The sequence below is a fragment of the Cuculus canorus genome, chromosome 3 (genome assembly GCF_017976375.1).
Source record: "Cuculus canorus isolate bCucCan1 chromosome 3, bCucCan1.pri, whole genome shotgun sequence".
Lineage (NCBI taxonomy): Eukaryota > Metazoa > Chordata > Aves > Cuculiformes > Cuculidae > Cuculus > Cuculus canorus.
In genome coordinates this window covers 60,499,204-60,521,882 of record NC_071403.1, presented here as the reverse complement: position 1 = coordinate 60,521,882, position 22,679 = coordinate 60,499,204, and the positions used below count along the sequence as shown (strand labels likewise).

Below are 22,679 nucleotides of genomic sequence, written 5' to 3'. Positions count from 1 at the left end.
TGAATTAGAGGTGCTTTTTAATGGTTAGGGAATGTGTCTCTTTATTTTTTAGTTTTGCCTCCTCATTTCTTGATGTCTGCAGTGGGATAAGATAAGAGCAAATGCCAAACGAGAGGAAACTACTCAGTGGCATGGAAAAAGAGCAGTGTGAGTTGGGTGCACACAAATCAGTGAAGCACGGTGAGAGCCAGCAGCAGTGTAGCATTTGTCCTGAGGTGTTTAAGGCTGGAACTGGGCAAGCAGAATGAAAAGTAATTCTACCAGGCAATGACCGTATGTCAACAGACCAGACTCTAAGAGTAGAGCCCCACTCGGGTCAGCTTTCTGGGAAGATCCAGGCAGAATCCCCTGGAGATCCTTTAGACCAGTGTAGGGGTGACCATGCTTTCCAGACTGGGCACTGCTGCCTGAATAATGCAGTGACCCCAGAAATGCCAGGGGAGCGGGTGCATGACGTTAGCAGTATGGTATGGTTCTCAGGACCTTGAGGTCTCCCATTAGGCCACAGAAGGACCTCTTTAACATGAGAAAGGTGGAGACTTATCAAATGAGATACAAATAGCTGTCACCCAGAGGACACCGGCTGTCATCCAACATGACTTTGCTTTCTCACCTTTGAGGTTTCATGAAGACCAGCTGCACTACCTGCCCCAAGTGACTTCAGGGACAACACCTACGTAAAGCACATTCATAAAGCACATTGCAAGGGTCTGTAGTCATAGGACAAGGGGGAATGGCTTTAAACTGGAGGGGGGAAGATTTAGACTAGATATAAGAAAGAAATTCTTCACCATGAGAGTGGCGAGGCAGTGGCAGAAGTTGCTCAGAGAAGCTGTGGATGCCCCATTCCTGGAGGTGTTCAAGGCCAGGTTAGACGCAGCCTGGTCTGGTGGAAGGTGTCCCTGCCCATGGGTTGGAACTGGTTGGGCTTTAAGGTCCCTTCCAACCCAAAACATTCTATAATTCTGTGATTCCACAATCACATGATTACATGATTCCATGATTATAGGGTTCAATGATTCAATGATTCTATGATTCAATGATTACATGATTATGTGATATCATGTTTCCGTGATTCCATGGTTCAATGAATCCACGATTCTGTGATTTTATGATTCTGTGATTCTAAGTTTCAAGGACTCTGTGATTTCATGATTCTGTGATTCCATGCTTCCATGATTCTCCGATTCCACGTTTCCATGATTTCATGTTTATATGATTTTACGATTCTATGTTCCAATTATCCCATGATCATACGATTCCACGATTCTATGATTTAATGATTCAAGGAGCCTATGATTCCATGCTTCCCTGATTTCATTATTCTATGATTCCTCATTTCAATGATTCTATGATTACATGATTCTGTGATTCCATGTTTCCATGATTCTATAATTAAATGTTTCCATGATTCCATGACTCTCTGTACCTTGCTGTTCCCACTGAACAGCCAGGGAGAGTAAGAGAGGCAGGGCTCCCTGTTCCCACTCCATCCACCCCCAAGCGCCCCTGTGTCCCCACCGACCCCCCCTGGAGCGCAGCCCGCTCTCCCCGCCCCGGGGGCGCGTGACCGCGGCGGGGGGGCGCGGCGCGGCGTGCGGCAACCATGGCGACGGCGCTAGCCACGCCCCTTCCCGCCCCGCGCGGGGCAGGGCTGCGCGCGATTGGCCGGGGAGGAGCCGGCGAGGGGGGAGGGGGGGCGCTCGCCCTCTGCCCCCTGACCCTGCGCGGCGGCGGCGGCGGCAGGAGCGGAGGCGGCTGCTCGTCGCCGTTTCCTGGTGGCCCGGCGGCGGCGAGGATGCGGCGCAGGTCTCGTCTGCTGCTGTGCTTCGCCTTCCTCTGGGTGCTGGGCATCGCCTACTACATGTACTCGGGCGGCAGCGCCGCGCTGGCGGGCGGCGGCGGGAGGAAGGTGAGAGCGCGGCGCGCCCCGCTCCGGAGGGGATCCCCGCGGCGTGAAACCCCCCCGGGTCCTGCCCTTCCCCGCCTCCCCGAGGCTGCTTGGTGGACTTCAGACCGGTTCCAGCCTCCTCACGTCCCTCCCCATCCAACTGCTGCCGGCCACGTCCCGGCCCGCGGGAAGCGGGCGTGGGAGGGGAGAGACCCGTCCCATCGCGATCCATTCATTTCCCGGCTGATATCTCCCCCTTTCCCTCCCTTCTTCCCTCCCCGGCGTTCTTCGGGCTCGCATTCCCACCTAGACAACACGCCAAGATCCGAGCTGCAATGGCATTTTCCCCCTTTCTTTCTCTCTTTCCCCCTGCTTGGATGCGCAGCCGTTTCCTTTCTGCTTAGCACTACGCCTGAAAGATGCGGCTTTCGGGTCGGTTTGGCAGCGGGTCAGGAAATAGCTCGATTTGTCACATTTCTTGGCTGGGGGCTTTGAGGTCTCTCTCTTCCCTTTTTTTCCCCCTTGACTTACTAATGTTCAAGAAGTTGTCTGTTGACTGTACGGGAGTAATTTCACTTTATTCTGTGCGTCAACTTATTCGGTATTTTTTTTGACGTGTTGTAGTCATTCACTGATGAGGAAAATAGCTGGAACTTAAGGATATCTTAGTTTGCGTTGGTGTCGATCAAAACACATTTTCGTGGCATGATGAGGGAAGTGGCAACTTTGTCTGCTAACTCCGCTTATAAAAAATAATAGCGAATAAGTCCGTTTTTGTTGTTATTGTGAGTCCCACCTCCCCAGAGCAAAGCCAAGAGGTTTTAGGAACTGTTCTTTAAGCCTTGTGTTTTAGAATAGCAAAGGTGACAAAGCTCCTCATAATTGCATCATTATTCAAAAATACTAAAACTCAGAAATGGGAAGGAGAGCAATTGAACCACAGTTAATCAGTGTTATCTCCTAATAAGTGGCAGTTTCCTGTTAAATGAAAAGTAGTGTTTCTTAAGTCTAGAAGTGTACAAGAAGGGGAATATTTTTGTGTTACTTTGATGCCATTCAATTTATCAATGCATGAATTCCTGGTATAAAACTGCTGATGACTGGTTCCTATGGTGGGTCGTGGAAGCAAATGCTTGCGTGATTACTTACAAGATTACTTATGTGAGCAAGGGTCTAGAGAATGAGACGCTGCTCGCTAATGATTGGCTCTCTGTTCTGATGGGTACTGTTTTATTTTCTCCCTGTAGCCTAGGAATGTGTTAAGCAGCGACTTTTGACGTAATATATTAAAGTGAGTGTTAAGTGTGTGTTGCTAAATACAAGCTCTTGGTCCTTCAGAGTGGATGTAGTAGCAGAAATAGATCAAGCATGTGATAGCAAGTAAGGCAGTAGCCTAAAGCCTTTCTTGAAGAACCACCAGAGTGTATTCAGAAAGTAAAAGCAGTCTTGTGCTGCTGCTGATGTACAGTGTGATAAAGGAAAGCTATCTAAGGCAAATATATCTGCAGATAGGGAAATACTTCTTTAACTCTTGTTGTGTGTTTCATTTGGAGTTTCCAAACAGATTTGCAACTCTGATTCATTTTTACTGCTCGGGAAACTGCAGTGTGGGCATAGTGATTTGCCCAAGGTCACCTAGAAGACTGGGTAAGAATAAAATAGAAAAGAAACCAGTTTTTCTGATTACGAGTCTGGCACTTGATCTGCTGGAACCTTCTGCTGTTTATTACTGATATTAGTTGGAGTTTTTCTTATGATTTTAAGAGATCTATGATCCTGGTACTTCCTTTGGTACTATAATTTGTTGTCATTCTGCACAAAATTACTAAATCTCAATTGTCAGGGTAATTGGGAGAGTTTAGGGAAGATAGCTGAAAGACATTTCATAGGCCTGGGCTGAAGATCAGTGCTAGGTTTAAAAATACAAACATTTAAAGTAAGGCCATGGTAAAGAAGAAAGTAGGTACTGTGACCACAAGAAACAAGTGCGAAATTAACAATTATGTGTGGATTGGTGATTTAGGATTCTGTTTTCTGTCAGCGAAGCGTAAAATTTAATCCCGGGCCTCAACATAGGTGAGCAAATGTAAGTTAGAGGAAGATGTGTGTAGTGTAATAGCTTTTGAATCCCAATAAAAGGCTTATTAACTTAGTGTCAGGCCCTGGTATAAAGCAAAACCACAAACAGTCTTAAACTTATGAACAGAAACCCTGCTGTAGTAAATTTCACAATGTGTATGACTTCAAGTAGTCCTTATTACTTGCCTGCTATTTCAATATAATGGAAACAGAGTTGCTTAGAGCAGATCGTAACTTTTAATAAATTGAAGTCTCTGCCATGTTCAGTCTATAAAATTATAAAAGCCGAGAGTGGATAGTTCCTCATTCGTATGAGTAAGTAATTTGCATGTTAATTACTGATCTGGTTATACAAACAGAATGTTTTCTCGATACACAGACCTCATGTGTTATCCAGTCATAGTGGACTTGTTTGGTATAACAGCCAGTCCTGTAATGTGAGTAACACCACAAATTCTCTTTCTCTTAAGCAGAGTTGGAGGTATTTGCTCTTTGCTAGAATTGCATCTGAGTAAGAGAAGAGTGACTTTTTTTTTTGTTTTCTTTCCTTTTCATATTAGAGTAGTGTCACAGTTAATGTAAGAATCTACTTATTTTGGTTTTCCATTTACAATCTTTCTAATGAGATCTATGAAGCTATTTGGATGTTGCAGTGTGTCGTACAACCTTGTCTAAGTCTTTGGTCCCTGGCAACAATGGTGGTGGAATCCACAGCTCTGTATTCAGTGCTCTGGCCTGGTAGGAGCTGAGCAGGCATGAATAGGTGGGCTAAAGCACGCAAAGTAGAAGCTGTCTCATTGGTAAATGTGTAAATAACAACAAAAAAAGGAAGGTGCAGTGCTTGTCTTTCTGGACCTTGCATAAAAATTGTAGTAGAAAGAAATCACATCTTCCACATCTGGAATTTAGGGTGTGACAAACTTTCTTTTTTTCTTGAAAAGCAGAGAAGGGTAGTCAAAGCCTTCCATTCAAAATGTGCTTGGAGGGGGCAGAAATGTCTTTTTTTTTTTTTTTTTTCTTTTCCTTCCCTCCAGTGAATCTATAATTAAAATAATTGTAAGCACGAGGGTGCCATGGATTCAGTTCACTCCTTTTCCATCCAGATCACTGGGTTGTAGATAGTTAAGCATGAGTCTGATTCACTTGTTTAAAAGGTTAGAGAGAGAGTTTCCAAAACTGAGTCTGTGACACAGAAGAAAGCAAGTTGCAAGCCCATCAGTTGGGAGACTCAGGAAAATGTGGGCTACTTTTGGTTCACTTAATGTGTTTAATACACAAAAGTCTTGGGAGCTGAGACTGGGACTTCCCTTCTTTTCACGGATGAATTTCCTAATGTGTAGCAAAAGCAGTTCATGCTCTGTGTCTCAGATTTGCGCAAAATGGAGCAGCTTCTGCAAGATGATTAGAAAGCTACTCATACCCTTTCAAGCAAAAATCATCCTGATGACGTGATCTCCTCTTAAGACTGGTGTGAATTTGAGTTTGTGTATTTGCCACATAGGTTTTGAGTTCTTTAATCACTGCGCTCTTGCACAGTAGAGTGACTGGATTGGAAAAAAACACCAACCCCAAAACCAATACCCCAAACAAACCAAACCTAACCCCCCCCCAAAGCCCCCAGCTGTTTTCTAAAGAACTTAACTCTTCTATGCCTTAAGTAAGTAGCCCCATGTAATTGAGCCCTTCAAGCAGGACAGAGGAATATCTGCAGCTTGTTGAAAGCACCAAAGGCTTCACCACTTCCAACAGTGAAATTCTCCTAGGTGTACACTGAAGGAACTTGTAGGCAGAAATTTGATTTGCTGTTGAAAGCTAAGGCATCAAGAGAGGCCTGTTAGGTTGAGCTGCTTCTTAAAATTAGAAACATCTTTTTCATCACTCCCTGCAAAAAAACCTCAAAACTCAAACAAAAAAATAAACCCCAAGAAAACTAAATCCCCAAACCACTTTGAACTAGAAGACTTGGCTCACCACATTTCCTGGTCGTAATGGAATTAATTGGAGAAAGTTAGTTTATGGTTAGTTCAGCCACAAGGAGGCAGGCTTCTCCTGTACAACTGGTTATTGCCCTGTATATAGTGCTATTTTTCCTTTCCTTTTTCTGTTTTTGTGTGATGAATTTTTTTTTTTTTTTGTTTTATTTTCGTGTAGACTTTTGATAGGTGGTTGTGCCATGGAGCTAGCTGAGAGGAAATAAATCCAAAGGCAAAAGGTGAAGCTTTGTTTCAAGTATGTGACTGATTAAAAGTAACTTGGCCGCTTTGAGGAAAGCAGAGGTAAAAGAACCAAGCTGTATAAGTTCTTGTTCTACAAGGATAAAACCTTAGAATAACTCAGCACACATATCTTTCATTTCCTCTTTATCTTTTTTTTTGGACCCCCTGAATTATTTCAGTTTCTGTTAAATGAGGCTCTTCTTGCTGTCATACATACTGATGTACATAGAAGGAGAGCAAGAGCACTGTATCTACCACAGACTTAGTGTCCTTAAGTTTCTTTTTGAAGGTTGAAGTAGGAGGGAAAAGGAAATGTATTTTTAACTTTAGGTGCATTAACCTGCTTTTATCAGAGGATGAACCGCATCATTAATGTAACTAATTTTGACTGTTATACATGTTTGTTATACATGTATGTTTTCTTAATCTAACATGTTACTTGGCAAAATGACTGCCTTGGCAATTCAGCTGCTTATTTTTGTGGATTACTTCATAGAATTCAACTTGGAATGTTATGAAAAGACAGTCAAATGCAAATTTTGTGCTCTTTAGGCCTGTGGTCATATTGGGCTCTTTTTCTCTCCTGCTACTTGAAATGCTTCAGTGAGGTTTTTTTGCTGTTTATGTAGAGGGGTAGCAAGAATGTAATTCTTAGTGAGAAGACTGTTAAGTTGGTCCCTGTAATCTGTTGGGTTATAAACTGATGACTCTGTCTTTGGTACAGGTGCTGTTGCTCTTGGATTAGCAATAGCTCTTTTCTGTCATAAATGGAGAAGTAGAGCAGGGCTGTAGTAATGGCAGAAGGGGCTGGGGAAACAAGAATGACTTCTTAAGTAGTTTCATATGAAACAACGTAATTAACCAGCTTTTCCCCTAGTTTTTCCCTTTCATGTGGGTACTGTACTAGTTTGCTGTGCTTCTCTGTGTTATTCCATTGCTGCTATGGTTTGCTGCTTACTGTGATCTTCACGTATGAAGTTTATAAGTTGTAGTGATGTTCTTTGACAGATATAGTTTAAAAATGAAGTATAAACTAATGAAGTGTGCCAACTCCCTTACCTGTTCTGTCTTGTTAGTCTTGTGTTTTGAGATCTCTTGCAATTAAATTCCAGCCATTCTTTCCATGTGTTCTAGAGCCTTCCAAAAATACAACTTGAAAAGTGATATAATAATAGCACTTTTTTCTAACCTAGAAAAAGCATAGTGTTACTTCATATGAAGTAAAAGAATATTAAAGATTCACCTCAGTGGTGATTACCAAAATGAATTAGTTTCTAGACCAGCCTAGAAAAAACAAATGTAAACCATTTAAACTTATGTTAGAGAACTTCAGTCTTGGTCTTCAAAATTACATGATAATTCCACAATTTTTTCCTTTGAAATCCTGATATTATTTTTCCTCCTCTTTTTGTCTTGTTGGTTGTTTTGGTCCTTTTCTCTTCTGCTTACAGTGTTGTATGGTAGCCAGGTGCTTGTGTAGAACTGATTTGTTGAGATGATTCAAGGTCAGTTGAAAGATATGGTATTGCTTGCTAGAAAGCTGCTCACGATACTCTAGTACACAATAGAAGAAAGACCTTTATATTGGTACTGGATGTCACAAGAGTGTAACCCTTGTTGGCGTACCTAGAAACTGTTTAAAAGTAATAATTCCAGCAGCCAGCCTAGAAAACATCTTTTGGCTTTTTTTGTAACTATGTATAAGTTATAAATAATTTAATATACAGTACTTCAGGCTAAGTTAAATCTATTTGAAAAGAAAATATTAGGACACGTGAAACTTGGGTAATGAATGTAAACTGTTCAAATGAAGTTAATGCAGATGCTAACTATATACTCGTATTTTTGATTAAGTTGATTTGGTCCACTTAAGTATATTATTAAATAACCCACCCTTGATAGCAGTTTAGCTATAGCACTACAAATCAATATATAGCCCGGTGTTCTACAAACAGTTTTTTAACTTCCAGGCCATCGGTAACGTGTTACTACATGTGACTTTTATTAGGACTTAGCAGAGAAGCCATGTATTGCTAATATGATGGCAATATGTTTGAATTCTAATAATGAATCTGCAGGAAGCAGTGAGACATTTGCATTTTTTTTGGCAGGAATATGGGGCTGAATGTCATTGCCGGAATATATCGGGATAGTGTGGAAACAGAATATCACTGTGGGTGTTACAGAAAGAAACACTAAGCAGATTGTTCTATTGCCATAATGCAGTGCGAAGTGATGGTATCTTAAGCTATGTAAATTTTAAAACCTGGGTGCATTCTTTCATGCTTCTTGTTTTGAAATTAGTAGGTGCTAATCTTCTCTTCTAATTTTCATTTGTAAGCTCTCAAAGAAATAAGGGACTGATTGAGGAGGGGAGATTGAAAAGAAATGCTGAATGTCCACATGAAAATGTTCATTTTATATGTTTTGGAATTTAAAGGCATAGCATGAAATAGCCTAGATAACACTAGAAATAGAATCATTTCACATTCCCTCTGGGTCTGTAAGGTGGACTCACAGAAAGCTTCATATGGTACACCTCTCCCGCTGAGTGGAAGTGAAGATATTTAGATGTGTTGGGTCATGTCTGTGTCCCTCCCCCAGACTCCCGTTATTTTAAGAATGAATTATTTTATGAAACTTGTATTTTACTGTTGCATATGGAGTAAGTACTTACCTGTCATTCTCAAAGTGTTTACTTGCCAAGTAATCTTGCCATGAATGAAGTAGTCCTGGACTATTTATTATGTCCTGTGGCAGTTGTTAGTAATCAAGAAAGTGGAAAAAATCAGCATCTGTTTTCTTTCTATAAACTGTGACTGATACATCCCCTATAGGAATAGCATATTTTAATCTTCCAGTGTGACTTTAAGGTAGGCTTTTGTTTGTTGGATTTTTCTTGGTGTGTATCAACTTGCATGTTGAAGTTGTTTTTGTTCTGAGAAAACACACTTGTTAGTTTGATAGCCTTCAAGTGTAGCCTGTGCAAATGACTATCAACACTTTTATTTCCCAAGTTGCTTTCTCATGTGTCTAAACTGTTTATTTTCCACACTAGCCCTTTTTTATACGCTGGTTTTGTTAATTACCCAGGGTGCCTTTATTGTCATTTAAACATGTTAAAATATGCTAGTTCAAATAGCTCCACCGCCTGACAGAGCACATCTGTGTAAAGGGACTATCCAGGCAGATGTTAGGTTCGAGCACTGCTTATGAAATTCAAATGGGAAAGGAATGAGATGGTACAAGAATAGATACTGAATTTTAGAGTATTTCATATATCCCCCTCAAACTGCTATATAGTGCACATCAAAAGCAATTTGGATTTGTCTTCTTCGTGACTATGGTCTCTTACGGGAAAAAAAAGAGCCTATTGAACAGATTGCAGGTTCAGTTGTTAAATAACTTTTCTGAAGTTGTAAAATTGGCATAAAACCTGTGTGCTTCTTTAAGGAAAGCAAAAAATAACTAGAGATTTTGCTGAGTTCAGGCAGTGCAATAGGCTGTCTGTGCTGACTGACAGATTTGCTTGAAACGAGACTTCAGCCAAGTAAAGATTGTACAAAGAATTGGCATACAGCTAATGCTATTGTGTACAAATTCTCAAAGAGCTATGACTTGATGAGGAGAAAATGTTTTCTCTGTGTCTGTAGTTCCAAATATTTAGCCACCCTGGAAATAATCAGCACAGCTGAAATTAGTTTTGGTTACTAAAATAGATTTGCTCCAGCTGGCCTGTTGGTTTAAGGATGGTCAATAAATGTGAGTGCATATATGGATATGTGCTTTAATGAGGTGAAATGTTAAGGTTTCTAGATAGCTTGAATTTTCTTTTTCTTGTGTCTCTTAAGTGAAATGGAAAAGTCCATTCACTCAGGTACGCTCAGGTGTTCTCTTAAGACCTTGGTGTAAGGAAAAAGAATGTTTTCTTCTAATTAATTACATTATTTGGTAGCAAACTGCTACTAACAAATGGTGGACCAGCCTATATACTTACAGGTCATGGTTCAGCCCTTAGGAAATGTCCCCATCACAAACCCACTCCGGTGATAAGCAGACCTACCAAAGATGTGGGGGCACTGACGTGAAGGTGTGCTGTGTCACTTACCCTCAACAAATGGTGAAGCGACTGTTCTACCATGTGGAACAGTTACTACCTGTAGACATTATGTTAGTGAATGCTTTTTACAGTTTTGGAGAAACGTTCCTTTTCATTCCACTGACATGGAATCTAGCTTTCCTTCAATATTCTGTGTAGGTGCTGATGGTGAACAGTAATTGTAGCAAGTGCCATAAGGAGAGCTGGAGCTTGACACTTAGTGCACAAAAAAGAACAGTTTTGAATAGCTCTTAAACTGATAGGTGTCTGTCAAAGACAGTGCCTCCACCCCATTTGCCAGCCTGAGTGCTTTCTGTAAATAAGCACATCTTGAGAACTTGCAGGTCTTGATAGCTGAATAAAAAGGTGTTTGGAGTTTGAAAGATGACTTTCAACTAAAAGTAGTGAGCAGTGGCCTAGCAGCAGCACTTGTTTGCGTTCTTAGGTTTCATACTTACTGTGCAAAAAGTGAAGAGGGAAGAGGCTTGATTTCTTTGCATGGTAAAAAGTGTGTTTGAACATTCTTTTAGGAAGCTTTTCTTTCTTGCTTGCTTTCTTGCTTGCTTTCTTGCTTGCTTTCTTGCTTGCTTTTGCCTGGTAGATTCTGAGTGGGAAGGCTGAACTGAGTGGAAGGCTTTTGGTGCCACTAGTGAGGTATCACAAGAGTTAGAAATACGTTAATACAAAGCTTACGCTAATCAAAGGATAAAAAATTTTTGCAGGACTTGTCTGTGGTGACTGTTAAGCTTGAGAGACTTGGTAAGGATACACTATGCCTTGTTGAGTAATTGCTAGTACTTTCTGAATATTCTCTAGGTCTAGGCTCTAGCTTCCTTTTTGCTGAAGTGCCTGGTTTTATACACAGCAAAAGTTATTTGCTTAAAAATCCATTTAGGTTACCTACTGAGAACTAATGTGAATCATAGTGGTGTTCTAGGAAAAACTTCTTGTATCCTAGGAACAACAACTAGAAAATCAAGATGATAAAATCAGTCTGCAATCATTTAATATTCTCTCTCATGTGCTTGTGATATCAAGAGCCAGAAACTTAGGCAAAGATTGGTTTTATACACATGGATTATCATGGAGTATGAGGGGGTTTTAATTTTTTTAAATTTGTCATTATTATTCCTGAATGGTTGCAAATGTTTCAAATTTGGCCATGATTGTATCTTTATTTAGTGATATGCAAGTGTAATGATATGCTTTCTTTCAGTGTTTTTTGGTTGGGTTTTTTTGCCTTTTTTTTTTAGTTCTTTTTTTTAGTTTGCTTTTGAGTTATGCATATAGACAATATTTTTGACAATTTTGAGTAGTACGGTTGCTAGGTTGTCTGTGTAGTCTGTGTGTAAGTAGTCCTTTTCTTGACCAAATTGGCTATTGTAAACACCGTCCAACATTAATGGCAAGTCTGCTGAAAATATATCACCACTTGTTCAGGAGGTGTTTAACTGTTGTTTGTGTTATAGTACTGTCTAGAGTCCCACGTCTATTGTCCAGTAGATTGAATGGTTTTCTACATGACGATTTTAGGAAAGGATTTCTTCCTAGTAGAATTTAGAAATCTGAATGTTGTGATCTTACTATAGAAATTCTCACGTGTTCATCTCTTCGTGTGGCCTTTCACTCAAAACCAAACCTTTTTGTCTACCTGTGGTTCAGCGAGCTGTATTAAGTAATTGGCTTTCATGGATTGAAATTCAGTAATTGAATGGGCTTTAAGAAATGATCATGACCCAAGTTGTGTGTCTTATGGGAAAGATGGGTCAAGCTTTTCAGTCTTAAGCATTGAAGTGTGACAGGATCTCGTGCTGCTAAGCTTACTAGGATGTGGAACTGGATCTGATATGGTAATCAAGCTATGCAGTGAACCACATCTGGTGTCTAATTTTTGTGTGGTTGACATTGACTGCTTCTGAAACCTCCAGTTTTGTTCAGTTTTGTTTAGAATTGTGATATTCCAATGTTTATTTCTAAGAGCAGCTACAGCTCAGATGCAGACAACAGTTTGGAAATATCATGGCATTTGTGCAGATTAACTGTCATTGTGGCTATCATCTCATGATGTTGTTATCCCAGTTACCAAGAAAAGTTTCCAGTGACAGATCTGGATAATTAATCAAGAAAATTGATGTAAAAACTTTCTTATACTTGCTGAATGCCACGCATCCTGTAATGATTTTTATTTTTAAACTTGCAGAAATGTTCCTAATGTTCCAGAAGTTGTGTTTAAAAAAAAAAAAAGGCGGTTTAGGGATGTTGTTTGAGTCCTGGTGTATAGAAGTACTTTGGATGTTACTTCCTTTGAATATTTTACAGTGCCTGAACTGATTGCTTTTCAATTGTAAATTGCTTTGAAGGATTTTTTTTTTTTTTAAGGGACTGCTGTGCTAGTGATTTGATGAAATCTTGTGAAGTCTTGTAAAATTGTGTTAAAAAACATTGGTTTTAGTGCATGTGGTTTGTGATGAAATCCAGTTCATAATGATGAATAAGCAAGATGTTGGATGTTAATGGATATATATTTAATAGGCTTCCAAAACATTCTCTTTAAGAAGACCTGACTAGTCGAAGTTAAGGAGAAACCATGTACTTAAGATGGCAATATCTGTTAAACTAATCCATAGAAGCACTGAAATTATGGCAGTTATTCAAGACTCTTAAGCACTCATTTAGGTACGCAAAACAACTAGTAAATGTCTGCAGTTTGCTTCAGTTATTAATACTTTTCTGCTTGAGTGTTATACTGTCTTATTTTGAGTTTGTCCCTGATTTCCGTTAGCTATACAACTGTGTCACTTTCCTCTTGTACTGTTATAGTACTTTGTCAGAATATCATGGCACATAATGGATTTTTTTTTTTTAAACATAATTGCTTAGGTAACAGTTTTTTTGGTAGAGTTTTATTTTATTATACAAGTGAGGATAGATAAAAAACTTTTTGGCAAGGTGAGTGTGATTATTTATTTATTTTTTTTAAACTAAAGACAGTTGCCTTTATGTATATACTGATATTTTGTTTGCTGCTGTTTCTTATACAATGTTTGACTTTCCTATTTTTGCCAGCAGTGTGAACTTTGCAGTGGCACAGCTTGCTATCTGCAGTTTCAAGTGAGTCAAAGACACTTGTCTGCTTTCATCTTTTGTAGGTTGAAGTAATGTGCTCCTTTTCCAAGAAGAAGGTGATAGAGAGGGAGCATTAAATAATGTCCAGAAAATATACTTTCACACAAGCATCTTAATAGAATAATTAATTTTTTTTCTAGCTTTTTCTGATTAGCTAGTGCTTGTGAATATCAGTTTTCTATCTCTTAATTTGTTTAGCTGGCTCTTCTGTCAGCTAAAGGAAGAAGAGTCCCCAATGGGAGAGGTTTGTTTGAAGTATGTCATTATATCTGTTCTTCTGGCAACTGTGTGATATTTTCATTTAGACTTCTCGCGCTCGTACTGGCAGTAGGCTGTAGCAGCTGGGATAATCAGCATGTTTGCTTTCTTGTGACATGGTTTAGTCTTCTTTTTCAGGCTTATAAGTTTAAGACAATAATTTTGTACTCATATTTTTCCCTGTATTTGAATGGCCTTTTGCTGTTGTACAAATAGGGAAGAAAATGACAATGAAATTACAGGAACTGCTAGTTCTGGCTTCCTTTCTGATTTTGGAACTTACAGTAGTTATTGCATGCCTGAATGCTATTTTTTGTCCTTAGTTAAATGATTAAGCAGTTAATTCTCTTCTTCTCTCTTTCTGAATTCTGGATTTTGCCAGGAAAACAAAGCTTTTCCCAGCTCTGCCAGTAAACAGCAGTGCTTGCCAGTTAATGCAGTGGCGTTGGTATGGATAGAATTACTGTGGGAGTGGAAATTGTCCTAGTTAGGCTGTTTGAATAGGAGGATAACATTATGGGCTGTATTTCTACTGTTCCTTTGAGTGCTGGCATGGCTGAGTATTTGGTCATAATTTGTCCACATTAACTTTAAGATAAGCTGCCTAAATACTTTAGTCAAGAGTAGTATGCTTTGCTGTTGAAGAAAGTGCCAATTCCTGGCTCATGTCTTGTAAAAAAGCAAGTGCCTTTTTAGCATTTTTATAGTGGGAGTAATTAGTCCCTGTCATGATATTAGTAATCGCAGTTTTTGTTTACTTTTTAGTATAGTCTATCTCACATGTAGCACCATGTAGTTTTTCAACTGTTAACTTCTTTCTGCCTGTTTTCCTGGAGGTGCATTTCTAGATCTTATGTCCTGTCTGATAGTAGAAGTGACTTGTAATGTGCACTGCCCTCTTACTCCTTTGAGGACTGAAGATGTATGGCAGAACTTGTATTAGCTTTGTTTGCCCAGTTCCTGTGCTGTGCTCTTGGGCTTGTATTGAAATCTCTAGCGGCTGTACTCTTTATCTAAGCTGAAAAAAAAATACTGTGCAAATAAATTACATGTTCTCTCTTCCCTGCAAGTACGAAAAGCTACTGATATCGGTATGTCAGTATTCCTGCTGTGGAATAAAGAATGTGTGGGGAATGTTTCCTGGGTAATCTGCTGTCTTACCAGGAGTTTATATAAAGAACAAGTTAGATGGTCACTTGATTATTTTCCATTAACTAGAACTTTTATGATCCTAGATGTGCGTATTAAATAATTGCATACCAGTAGAATGAAAAAAAGTGTTCAGTGTTTTGCTTCCTCTGTAACTTAAATGAGGAACTGCTTACTTCTATTTCTCATGCCCCAAACTAGAGTTACTGTGGGGGAGAAAAAGCTGCAGTAATCTAATAATTTTAATGGTATCTGGCACACACCAACACACGTTTTACTTCTGTTATGCAACAGAAAAGGGAAAGAGAATGGTAATAGGCTGCTACTTTGTTTTAAAATGCATGGTATCTATTGTACATATTTTTTTCCCAGCCACTAATGAAGCATCTTGTGAAAGAAAAGGATGAAACAGGGTGAAGATAAAGCTGTGGGTCAAAAAGTGGAGGAAGGTGTGCTAAAAACACATAGGCTTTTACTTCCCTTGTCTCTCTCTGAAAATCATCACAAGCCTTAAGAGTACAAATGTTTTATACTAATCTCACCATTTGTATAAAACACTGCATATATTACCTGGTTTCTGCATGAAAGTAAAACCCAGTTGAACAGAAAGAAATCTGGGGAGAATACCACAATGCAGAATTTTTTTTTTTTGGTTGATTTTCATTTGTACTAATGGCAACAATGTATAATTTTTAATTATCCCAGTAAATTCACTTAGCTTTCAGGCTTACAGAACAATAGTCTCTGTGCTAGGACTAAAAATGAAGTTTTAGACTCAGCTGTTCAGTATACCAGCTTGCTGGGTAGACAAACCCAGTTATTTCCCATTAAGAGCCAGTATGGGTGGAAAGCTATTCTCTTCATGTTTATATTTTAATCTTTGGGCTGTTGCATCCCTCTGTGTGACCATTCAGTTGGTTCTTGACAGCTCCACTGATTTACCTGCTTTCAGTCATGTTTGGATTTTAATGATGACAACTTGTTTTTTTCTTCTGTTTTTTTTTTTACTGTTTTTTGTTTTTGTTTTTAAACTTTGTCAGCAGCCTTCAGGTTTGCATTATTGGAGAAGGTGGTTTCTAGAAAGAGAAACCACATCCATCATGGTACTACAGTGTCTTTTTTGTCAGCTATAAATTATCGTGTATTTATAGAAAAATTAAACTTCTGGTATAGGGATGTACAAAACTAAGAGCAAGAGATACAACACAGTCATGGTGATTCATCCTCAAATGCCAGGTCATTTGGTTTGTACGGTGGGTACATTTTTAAAGAAACCTTTAAATTCACAATAATCTGTAAAAAAATTAAGTTTTGCGTAGGCACAAACCACACTTCAAAAATCACTGGAAAGAGTCAGTGGGATGGGAGAACCTGCAAGTGGGGTTATAACTTGCATTGCGGGAAAATTAACATAATGCAAATCTTCAGAGAGAAGGGTCTGTCTGATCTGTAATCATCCCTGTGACTCCAATCATTGAAATACCAGATTTAGGCTTTCTTTTAAAGATGGAATACGTGTCTGAAAGCTAAAGTGAAGATACTTTTTTTTTTTTCCCCCCCCCCATTGACGGCTGTTTGGGAATTCGCAGTGACTTTTGGCAGGTAGTGAATTCCGTGCTGGTGAGCACAGGGGACGGCTGTGACTCCCACTGCATTTAGTGCCTCTCTGCAGTACAAAGCAGTTGGTGTTGAACTTGTTTTTCAGTCTGCCTTTCTTCTCGGGCCATTGCACCTGCTAGTAAGTAGCACTGGTACTAGAAATGTCAATGCTGATCTTAATGTTGCATGGCTTCAGCTTATATCCAAATCGATCATGTGGTCTTTTGAGAGGAGGTCTGCAATTATGAAAGGGAGGTGAAATTGCTGATTATTGTTTTCCTGTGATTAGATATCTACATATTTCAACTAGTTTGCTATTTTATGGTGTGGTTTGCAAACTCTAGTTCCATGGTAGGCTTGAGCTGTTCATTGAGAGAAGCTGTATGTTTCACAAGAGTGTTCGTTTGCTAAGGCTCGGTTTGCAGCTGCCTTCCTAAAGATGCACTAATTCTGAATGTGTTGCATGTTCAGCATCTATCTTCATCCATCTTTGTTACTTAAAACCCATCTTGTCATGTTGGTGTAAAGGAAATTGCAGTGGAGATTTCTACTATTACAAGAAGAAACAATCAGCACCATTTTTTCAAATTATTTTTACCATTTGATTTAAGCATGCTATTTTACTTTATAAACTGTCTGCACTGAGTACAAGTGGAAAGTATTATGTCTTATAAATAAAAGCTAATTTAATCTGCTTGTGATATTTTGCCATTGTACTGTTTACAAGCTTTAAGACTTCTTAAGCCTGTTGGAGCTTGTTTCTTTTAAAGGATGGCAAAAGGAGTCCAATTTCCTCTTTCATATTGCTGTTTACTGTGTTAGTTTAAAGCAACAGGGATATCGGAGCCTTCAATTTTCTTTTCATAAGGCTGCAGACCAACACCATATTTTCCGGATCTGAAGTTACTAGACCATTGTAGTTGAATATGTTTTCCATACCAGAGAAATGTTGACCTGAAATGTCACAGGTTTTTGTAATAATTTCGTCTATGAAGGACTGATGAAGCAGAGTAAAAATCCATGTGGACAGCTTATTTGTACTTTATTTTTGTCCATAGGAGGAAATGCATTGTTACTGAACTGTAGCTCATGGCATGATACTATGACCATATGGTCATGATTAATGCATAAGTATGCTTAATTAAAAATTTGACAGTCCTTTCTTTTTCTCCCCACCCTTCTTGCTCTCCTCATTGTGTAGTGGAATGAGGAGAATAGGAATGAAATCTTAGTATACACAATTATATTCCTCCTTGAGAGTTAGAGAAAGTAGTAGTCATTGGGACAAGAAGTGGCTCCTGGGAGCTCTTGGAAGAAGCGTGCTATTCTTTATAACAGATTTTTTTTTCTGCGGAGTCTGAACACTGTCTTATGCATACCATCACCATAGGAAAAACAAGTCTTGGTGCATAGCCACTGCTTGAAATTAAAGTAACATTTAGTAGGCTTTCTTTGAATCATCATAGAAGTAGTACAGAAGCTACTAAATGTACAAATTAAAATTAATGTTCATTTTCAAGATGATACTTAAAAAAAAATCAGTTCTGTGTCTGGAGAGTTAGCCTATTGGTCTACTAAGGAGCATACTCAGCTCTGCCCCAGGAAGGGAGCTTTGATTTGGCCTATGAAGATCACTCAGTATGCTCGCTGGCTTTCTTTGCCTCTGGTAACTGTTGTTGTCCCGCTGATTTTTCTCCATTTTCTCCCTTCTAGCTGATACTTGGCTGCCACATATAATAAGTAGCCATGTAGTTCCTGTCCTCACATTAGTTTTTTCTGATTGTCTTTGTACAAGTTATGTTCTTTTGTTGTTTCAGCTTTTAAAGAATTTGCCAATAGAATTATACTGGGTTATGTCTTCTACAGTAATGCTTTTTCTGATGCTTGCTGTGCATGTAGGTACTGACTTAAGGTTAGGGTTCTTGCCTGTTGAGGTTCTTTGGCCGCCAGTGCAGACCAGTACCCTTTGGGGAGGAAATTATGTAAAACATCATGTAAAACATTGTCTAATAATTTTCCTCGCTCTTGCTTGAAGAATCCTCAAATTAGCATGAAATGGAGAAGTTCAGAAACAAAGAAAAATAACATGGCTATTTCCCTGCTGGAGGGAAAGCAGTGACAGTGCTGTGTTGATGTTAACCAGAGTCTGAAGAATACAATGGCCTTACAAAAAAAGGGAGCTCTTCATGAGAGTGTGGGTGGCGGGAGGGTGGCTGGCAAAGCTTCAGTTTGCTATCAGGCAATCCGGTATTTCAAACTGAACTTAAATATGAATTTATGTGTAAGATTTTGAATGAAGGTTAGTTTGAAGATGACTTTGCAAGGACATTTAGAAAAGCATTTTCTGCCAGATCTGAATTTGTTGTCATTGTGGGCTTTCTTTTTCCAAAGAAATCTGCTCTAGTAGCAGTCTTGGTGTCTGTGTTGTGAGGCATGGCATATCTCCAAAGGCTTGGGAATTCGTTTTTGAAGAGTGGTTATGTTGCTATTTCTTTATTCTAGTTGTACACAAAATCAATCAATTTTTGTTCCACTTGTTCTGATATATACATTCAGTGAAATAGGTATAACCCTCAGTATTTTTCCTTGATTCTTCCCTTGCCTTTGTGACATTTTCGGTTGCTTGACTTGAACTGATTTTCGAACACAGGGGTTTGTATTTACTGAGAGGGATATGAAACTTAACATTCCTTCTTTTCATGTGTGAGATTTGTCCATAGCAGGTACTGATGGCAACAGTACAGTATGTGAACTGCATAGCAATGCACTCTAGTGCAGATTAGCAACATAGATGTATGGGTAGGAATTACTACAATGCAGAAACCGCCTCAAATTTGATCTCTAATGCTGAAGCTACATGTTAACAGCTAGATCCAGAAGTTGAAATGTTACCTGGTTACTGTAAGTAGTTGAGACCAGCTTCTGGATTTCAAAAATCTTATTTTAACATCTTTGACTGTAAATTATACCTTTGTACTTTTGTTCGGTGAAGCCAGTATAAGCATTTGTCTGATATAAGAAAAAAGTAAGCTTCTGTGGCTTTTGTTTTGAACAGCAATACCCAGGAATTCTTTCCTATGATTGCTCCCTCTATCCATGTGACTGCTCTTAAGGGCTTTTGTCAAACTGGTGTGGTTTTCCAGTGGAAAGGTCAAATTTTTCAAGCAATCTTTCTTTCCCATTGCCATATTACATTGAGCACAGTGTTGCTACTTCTGTGTTTAATAAACTATTTTTTTATTTGTAGTTTTAACTGTTGTGTTTGAAGAATGTGCCTGGGAGAGCTGATTAATCATTCACAACTGTTATTAGACTGAGAATTTTCACTATATTTAAATTTCTTTATTCCATATTGGCCTTTAAGAGGGTAAGAACAGCTGTTTGTCAGTATAGCATATGTCTCAAGTTTCTTTTGAGTGCCTATATCTAGCCCCCAGTATTGTTATTCCCCAACTCCTCCTTCCCTTCTTATTTTTGGTAGATTGAAATGAATTTTTTTTAACAGACTTTTAACTATAAATCTTTGTGGCTTTTCCTGTGGAGGAGGTGGAACATAAGGAGAAAACAGTCTGAATAGGGGTGTTATTGAATTTGAAGGGAAGTCTGGTGTCGGACTGTATTTTCCAACTGTGTCTTGCTCAGACAACTGTCCATGACAGAGTACGTTTTTCTTTGGGGAGGGTGGGAGAGACTGCATGGTTGCAGATACTAGCAAATTATTAGTATTGAAATCCAAGCAGTGAATTTCAAAATTCAAGGGCTGAATCTGCCAGCTAATACTGAAGGTATTTCAGTACCTCTAAATTACAATGGCATTCATCCTGAGCAATCTAGATTTCCCTTTCCTCTCTGTTTTGGGGGTATACCATGTGATCAATAGCATCCTGTACCTCATGTTCTAGTCTGTCTGGTTAGACTCCAAAGAGCAAACCTAGGAACAACCTCTCAAACTCTGTGATTTTTGTATAATGTTGGAAACTCTTCTGCTTTGAATCTAAAAAGCCAAATAGTGAAAGCCTCACAGCCAGCCGTATAAGTACTCTTTCTTCTTTGATTTTGCTGTATTGTACAGTAATAAGCATAGCCTATAAAAAGCATTCTGTTATTTTCTTAGCTCCTTTCTTGCTGTGAAGATCCTTTTTCTAGTAATGTAACTATTTCCCGTTCTAGTATCTATGTTGGGATATGGATAGACTGTCAGCTTTTTTCCTCATAGCTGCAAAAATCCTAGTGAGTGCTGTTGAGGAAGGTTGTTGCAGATGGAAATAAATCAAAATTATTGCTATTGCTTACAAGTTTGGCTGTGGTTCCTGTGAGATTTTTGTTGTCAGGAGGATTGTGGGATGAATCCATGACTGAGTAGAGTACAAGCCCACAGGACTGCTGCAGCAGACGTGGGACCTTGGAAACACAACAGTGTCTGTATTGCAGTGGAGATTAGGCCTTCTCATCCTGCTTAAAATGACTGAGTGCTGTCAGCCTTGGCTCTCTGAGGTGAGTGGGAGATGCTTTGTTGTTCTCCACTACATCAGGATGGATTACAATAGGGTTTTTTGGATGTGGCTTGGACTTACAGGAAGATTTGACTCTCCAGTCCTTGATAAAAGAATGCATTTGCATGAGAGTATTGTAGAAAAAAAGATACAGAGTAGAAAGGAGATTCTGGAGGGCAGGAAGATGTTTGGGGGCTATTAAGTTTCAGGTCAAGCTAGTGACTAGCTGTGCTCAGTGTGGCGGGTGCCCACCAAGCTGCTGTATCTCTCCACCTCCTCAACAGGGCAGGGAAGAAAAGATGATGAAAAAGTCATGGTTTGAGATAAACACAGGGGAATCACTCAACGATTGCTGTCACAAGCAAAACATACTCAGCTTAGGGGAAAATAATATATTACCATTTAATAACATAGGATTGTGAGAAATTGGAACAACACCTAAAAAAATGCTTTTTCCCCACCCCTCCATTTTTCTGATGCTCAACTTCACTCTTGACTCTTCTGCCTTCTCCCTTCCATTTGTCTTATTACAGTTCTATAAAATCCAGTTGTTTTTAATTTTCTGCTCATCTAACTCTTAAGTAGGAATTCATGACGTAAGTGTGGAAACGTAGTAAGGCAAGAGAGTAGTCAGCAGTTACAATACATAGTGCATATGCACATTTATAGTGCAGTAAAATACACAAGCTTGCCTTGAACACAGGAACTGTGACTCTGGATAAGAGATTTCTGTATTGCTAATAGCATGATGACGGATCTCTGACAGCTTTGTAAATTTTTATTGCAGATGGTATCAGCACATGCATTTAAAAAATGTAGATTGCTGACTGAAACAGCAGTGGTAATCAGAGCAGTGTGAGTGGGAAAAAAAGTGCATGGAAAAATCTAAACAGATACATTCTTACAGTTTGAGGAAATAAAAGTGCGTAGAATAGCACCAGTGATATAGAATAGTCTTGCTAGAAGTCCAGAAAGTTTTTGTGCAAGGCCTGTTGTGTAACAACTGGATTGTTAGACAACTGCAAGGGAATGTGTTAAGTAGCCATGTCTCTACCTTTCCATGCTGTTAAAGTTTGTTTGCCTTACAGCATGTGTCACTAATACATATGTAGTTTTCCAAGAGTTTTGAGCCATTGCCCTTTGTCTATAAATTCTAGTAAGTCAGCATGTTACTTAGAATCAAAGCAACAGTGATGCAGAAACAATTTTCTTATTATGTTGGGACTGTCAGTCTAACTAAAAGCAGTCTAGCTCAGGGATGAACTGACTGCTCTGGGCTTTTGCAGTGACCCTCTTTTAATCATCTTATTAAGATTTATATGATCTCTGTTATGGCATATCAATACCTGCTTAGCAAGAACAGATAACTTAGTGGGCAGTACTGCTAGGCTAATAAAAGAGACACTGCTAGACCCAGCTGTTCTGCAACCCATAAAGCATAGAGGGCGGAAAGCAGAGTTTGGAAGGGAGCTGGAAAAAAGCTCAAAAAACCCCAGTTAGGGTTGAAGTAGGGCAGAAGAAGAAAATATGAAAAGATGTCTACAAAAGGGATATCATCAACACGGTAGGAATAGTTGCTCTGCTTTAGGGGAAGAGAGTTGGCAGAGCACGGGGAGTGGGCACTGTAGAGGTGATGGAGCAGATGGGTCTTAGTGAAAAGAAAGTAGACTGTAGAATGTTATTTTTGATCTTTTGCCTTTAAAGTGACAGCAGGTAGACTAAACACTTGGGTTTTATAATAATTTTTTAGGAAATGTAAATAAGCCTAA

At 39.2% G+C, this 22,679-nt stretch overlaps 1 protein-coding gene across 1 annotated transcript in view; it reads left to right on the top strand.

Annotated features, from left to right (window-relative positions):
• The first annotated feature begins 1,690 nt into the window (after window positions 1-1,690).
• The window catches only part of GALNT2 (polypeptide N-acetylgalactosaminyltransferase 2), a 94,736-nt gene continuing 73,747 nt past the window's right edge, over window positions 1,691-22,679 (top strand). The window contains exon 1 of the mRNA XM_054062813.1: window positions 1,691-1,912. Within this exon, the coding sequence (XP_053918788.1) occupies window positions 1,799-1,912 (114 nt within the window). The 5' untranslated portion in view covers window positions 1,691-1,798. The remainder of the gene's footprint in view (window positions 1,913-22,679) is intronic.